Source organism: Arvicanthis niloticus, chromosome 23, assembly GCF_011762505.2.
Source record: "Arvicanthis niloticus isolate mArvNil1 chromosome 23, mArvNil1.pat.X, whole genome shotgun sequence".
Taxonomy (NCBI): Eukaryota; Metazoa; Chordata; class Mammalia; order Rodentia; family Muridae; genus Arvicanthis; species Arvicanthis niloticus.
In genome coordinates, this window is record NC_133430.1 from 4051734 (window position 1) to 4057928 (window position 6195).

A 6195-nucleotide genomic window follows, 5' to 3' on the forward strand; every position below is an offset into this window, starting at 1 on the left:
CCACATATTGTCTCTATCAAACACAAATAATAAATTGCTAATTACCAAAGGAATAAGCATAGCAACAAGTATATCATTCATTCATTGGTTACATGACCTGAGTCCTTATGATGGCTTCAGGTTCAGGTCTGGAGTCTGGGAAGGTGGTTGCTGGCTTGACTTATTTTGCTAAGTTTTATTTTTACCTCTTAGAAGTCTTATGAGAAACTGGAAGTAGGTGGATCTATACTTGAGGGGTGGCAAGGAATAGGAAGGAGTGGAGGGAGGGCAAATACAACAAATAATATATAACATATGTGAAAATATTTTTTGTTAATTACAGGGGAAATGAAATAACAAAAAAATGACAAACAAACAAAAAAGGACAAATTCATATTAAAGAACAGATAGTGACTTAATTGTTTCTCATTTTCTCAGTATTTTTTCTTTCATTTGTTCTAGGCATTCAAATCTCCAAGGCTTCCAACAAGGAGCTCACCATACAAGAGGAGGACATGCACTTAATCAATTTGCTCATCAAAATCAGTCCCAGCCTGATCCTGTAGCTCTGACAGAGGAGCACAGTCCTCAATTCCCAGTTCCCATCACTTAGTGATCAACAGTAAACAGAGAACACACAACAAGCAGTGACACTAAGGTAACAATTTTTTGTTTATTTTTAAGTTTTATAATTAAATATTTTAGAGAATTTCTTATGTGAGTACTGTTGCAGCAGAGACTGTATCTATAAAACCTTGCCATTAATAATGCTTATGTCATGTGTTCTAGAACAATAATCCAGAACTCAAGCATCACTGCTAGGCATGTTATCAAAATACATGATAAGGTGCCTATCCTCCTTGAGGTTCAAGAGAAAGGATGCCTCTTTTTAATCCTCACCACCCTGCATCTTATGGAGACAGTTATCTGTGGCTGCGGTACTAAAGCAGCCTGACAGAAGTCAATTTACTTCAGGAATCTTCCCAACATAATCCCAGAGCTGAAATCAGTGTTGGAGGTAAATTATCTGTATTTCAGGTCCTGCAAATATGGAGTGATTCTCATTGCAGTGCTCTAAGATTCAGACTTTTCATCTGGTTGGTTCTTTGTATTTTCTCTAAGCAGAGTTTTCAGTAATTATCCTTTCTCATTAATACAGGCCCATTTCAGCACTCTATGCAAAACTGTTCCAGCTTCTAAGCATCAGCCAGGTCCTGAGCTGTTTCAACATTTTAGTTATTATATCAATAGTTTCACTCCTATGTAAAGTTAGTGTGGAAGTCTTTTTAATTTGTCTATTAAATAAAGTAGGGTGAATGTTTTACCCTCTGAACAAAGGAGCTTTGTCCCAGGGGTAGCATGTTAAAAACAGGAAAGAGCCTATTTTCTCCTGTTATTACATTTTTAGAAATTAGAACTGCAAGAGATGGCTCCAACTGAACCAAGAATATACCTGACTTTGAGAGGGATATTATAATTATAGTGGCACAACTTAAAATCTCTGATGCATAAGTTATTATCCACAGGTAAACTAGAGCCATTTATTTCTTAAGCGGAGCTCTGTGAACACTGGAGTTACAGGGATAAGGTTTTTCTTAAGCCAGACAGTGCAACATTAGTGAGAGTCATGACAAACCAACATGCATGGGAGCTCATGACCAGCAGGGGGCAAAATGAAGCTAAGAATCCCCAGAGAGATGAGGTGTGTGTGGAAGGCATCCTGTGTCCTCTGTGGTTTTCTTTTTTGAGTATATTAACTGAACAGCCCTGCTGTGACTGTAATGTGATGTGTTTATGGTCAAACACCGTAAAGATTCTCTGTTAAACATTTCACAGTCACCTTAGTTATAAAATTCTTTGTTGACAGAAGTGTAGTTTACTTACGTGATTTAGGTAATGGTGAGAGTGCTGCAATAATTAATGATCTAGATATATCAGAAGTATATTTACTTTTGGCCATTTGCATGAGATTTTAAGTATATAACCTGTTGGAAAAGCAAATATTAGTTACATATATAGGAGAGAAGGCTCTAAATTCTCAAAAATTAACTGTTTTTGGTATTTTCCATCACACACATCTTCATTATGGACACCATCATCATCATCATCATCACCATCACCATCATCACCATCATCATCATCACAACCACCATCTGTAAATCAATCTGATGACATTGACTCATAGAGAAGCAACAGTCACAGACCACAAATCTGCTGAGAGGTTTTTTTTTTTTTTTCCAATGTTCCATGCATGAGCACAAGTCTCAGGACAAGTGTATGGAATTTATTTCCTCAGAGAGGATTAGAACTTGGACCTGAGTATCCTGCTGCCTGACCCATGTGCCTTTTCAGTCCTTCCTCTTCATTTATTCTCCAGCTGAACTAGGTTCTTATGTAAGAAGTGCCCTGCTCATGAATATGCAAATTACTTGAATCTATGGCACTAAATACAGGGATGTCCACACCCAAGAAACAACATATCATTGTCCTCTCTACAGTCCCTGAACACACTGGTTCTAACCATGGAATGGAGCTGGATCTTTCTCTTCCTCCTGTCAGTAACTGCAGGTAAGGGGCTCACCAGTTCCAAATCTGAAGAGGAGACAGGCACTGAGATAACAATTACATTCACTCTGTCTTTTCCTCTACAGGTGTCCACTCTGAGGTCCAGCTGCAGCAGTCTGGAGCTGAGCTGTCGATGCCTGGGGCCTCAGTGAAAATGTCCTGCAAGGCTTCTGGCTACAGCTTCACCAGCTACTATATGAGCTGGGTAAAGCAGAGTTCTGGACAGGGTCTGGAATGGATTGGATATATTCTTCCTGGAAGTAGTAGTATTTACTACAATGAGAAGTTCAAGGGCAAGGCCACCATGACTGCAGACACATCATCCAACACAGCCTACTTGCAGCTCAGCAGCCTGACATCTGAGGATTCTGCGGTCTATTACTGTGCAAGACACAGTGTTGTAACCACATCCTGAGTGTGTCAAAAACCATAGAGGAGCAGGGAAATACCCTGCACCTGAGATGACAGAAAGACTAACCTTTAGACTTGTTCAGAAATAGTAATTTTGAATGTCCGTTTTTTGGTCTCTTCCTCACAATCCTATAGTGCCTTTGTCATTTTTGTAAAAGGACTTTTATGAATAATGTGATGTTGATTTAGGATATATCTACAGTTTACAACAACTTGCTACTCTCTTCATCATTTACCACTTCCATAGACAGGTTTCTTATTCAATAATACAATAGAAATGGGAAAGTATGGTGATGCATAATAAAAATATTACTGGATCCTGAGAGACCACAACTTTTGTTGAATTTTTTGGGAATGATGTACAATATGAATTTGACATATAAAATCCAAATCAGCAACATCTGGGCAAACAAACAGTCTTTCATAGTCTAAAGTAATTAGTGACCTCAAATGTGTTATTATCTCTTGCTGTGTGTTCCAGCAGAAATTTCAGTCTCTTAGAATGTGAGAAATATTTATATCAGAATGCAAAGACATGTAAATATAATTCCTGTAGGTTGGTCAAAATATTATTAAATCACTATTCTTGAAACTTATTTACAATCATAATGTATGTGCCTGTTAAATTTTTTAGGTTCTAAGATTATACATACATGTTTGCATGACATTCCTTTCCAGTCTCAGTAATCATCACTACAGACTCTAGCCTTTTTAGAACATGGATCTATACTGATACAGCATTGATTCTCATAGTCCATTGCATACCTGTTGCTCAGCTTTGTTCAGTAGAGTATGTCTGAATGTGTGTGTCTCTGCATCCACATGTGTTTCTTGTGCTTTGTTTTTGGTCACTTTTTTCTGTTTGTTTTGTCCTATTTCCACTTGTTCGCTTTTCCTTTATCTTACTTAGTATTTCTTTTTCATTATGTTTAGGTTCTGCTTGTTTTCTAAATAAGATAAAGAAATAGAATCAAGTTGGGAGAAGATTGCGGAGGTGTTGGGGAAGGGAAATCAGGACTTAGAATATATTGCAGGAAGAAATGTATTTTCAATGAAGAATAGCAACTAGAGAACTTAAAAAGTTAGTAAATAAATAATTCTGCTAACATTCTTGTTGTGTAAATATCTCATATGCAAAAGTGCCTATTTTTTAGGTCTCATGTCTTTTTAAATTGTTCGAAGTCAGAAGGCAGGTCTGAAAAGATGTAAGGATAAAGCATTTGCCAAATGCGTAATTCTACATTGTAGTAAAACACACATGTAATCTGGGTGGATTTTAGCCTCACCCCCTCTCTCTCTGTTTGTGTATGTTTGTGTGTGTGAGAGAGAGAGAGAAAGAGAGAGCATTTTTAGTAATAAACTTTTCCATTATTAATTTATAAGTACACAGATAAGTTTTTACTAGGATATCTTTTATTTCTTGAGGGTAACTTTGCAGATGTTCTTGTGGGAAAAGGAGCATGAGAAAAGATAAGAATGAGAAAATCGTACAGATTGAGTTTTTCAAGCTGGATTAGACTTTGGGGATTCTAAGCACAGGCAGTGTATTATAGGTATATTTCAATACAATAGAAGTTGGAAAAGGGTCCCCAGGCAAGAATTATTTCCATAATTATTCCAAATCCCACTGCACAGTAAAGCTTAAGGTATGGCTATACAATCTTATTTTATGAAGTTCTTGTAACCATGAGGGTGGGTTCTTTTGCTAAAGTCCAGAGTTTAGTGTGCTTTCTGACCAACAACATAAAGATCAATAGGCTATAAATATATGTGACACATCCCCTAATGATGGCTAGTAACATAATGATGAAAGAGTCTGGGATAATCATTCTGGGTAATTAAGGTGTGTTTTGTCACTACAGATAGCAAAAGGATCAAGAGGTTAAGAACCTCCACTCTCAGCATTCTGTATGGAGTGCATATTTTTTTATTTTATCTTCTTCCTTGAGGAGACATCCCTGTGTGACTAAAATTTGTGGTCCCCTTAGTGTTTCTCTCTGAGTTAAAGGTCCTTTATGCCCTCTAGAATCTTTATGTCAATGTCACCAACAATACTGATAAATACTTGGTGTCATATGTCAATAAAAAAATCAAAATAAAGGGGTTGTGCGGACCCTGAGGGACAGTGCAGAGAGCTATGTTTCTTGAGTCTATGGAGTATGCATTTTTCTCTGTTACCACTTTGAAAGCTAAGAAACCATCTCCTATGTTAGTTAGTTATTGTCCTTAAAAACACAAACTCTGAAGCATATTACTTGTGTTAGTTCCTAAAATCTATGCCATTTTGGAAATGCTACAGAAACATAAATGGCAAAATTTGAAGGTCCTCTCAGTCATCATGAAGACAGATTATCTTAACATCCAATAAACCCCTCAACTGAAAAATTAGAACTTTTGTTTAACTCTAGCCAAGCAAGTGAAAGACCTGTATGAAAAAAACTTCAAGTCTTTGGACAAAAAATTGAGAAGATATCAAAAGATGGAAATATCTGCCATGCTCCTGGATTGGTAGGGTTAACATAGTAGACATGAACATCCTTCCAAAGCAATCGACAAAGTCAATGTAACACACATCAAAATTTCAATACAGTTCTTTACAGATCTTGAAAAGACAATACTCAATCTCATATAGAAAACCTGTAAAATCCTAGACAGCTAAAGTGTCCTGTGCAATAAGAAACATCTGGAGTTATCGGCATCACTTATTTCAAAGTGTACTACACACCTATAATAATAAAAAACATCAAGGTAATGGAATAAAACAAGAAAGGTTAATAAACAGAAGCAAATAAAAAATTCAGACACAAATCCACATATTTATGAACACCCAGTTGATGATAAAGAAATCAGAAATACATAATGAAAGAACAAATTAATCAACAAACAGTGCTAGTCTAACTAAATGTTTAGATATAGAAGAATGAAAATAGATCCATATCTGTTCCTATGCACAATCCTCAAGATCATCTGGATCACAGACTTCAATATAAATCCAGATATCTTGAGCCTAATGGAAAGAATGTGGGAAATAGCTTAGACCTTATTGTCACAGGAGACAACATTCTGAAGAGACCACCAGTAGTACAGGTACTAAGAACCACAATGTATATATGATACTTAATGAAACTGAGAATGTTCTGTAAGGCAAAGAATATCAACAGGACAAAACAGTAACCTAGAGAATGGTAAAAGATTCTCACTAACTCCTCATGTGCCAGAAGAATGATATAAAAAGACACA

General features: G+C 36.5%; 1 gene segment (V, D, J or C); it reads left to right on the forward strand.

Annotated features, from left to right (window-relative positions):
* The first annotated feature begins 2434 nt into the window (after positions 1-2434).
* LOC143436601 (immunoglobulin heavy variable 1-84-like) lies at positions 2435-3361 on the forward strand. The segment is given in 2 exon segments: positions 2435-2547; positions 2631-3361. Coding segments are annotated over 2 exon segments (375 nt in total).
* The last annotated feature ends 2834 nt before the right edge of the window (positions 3362-6195 follow it).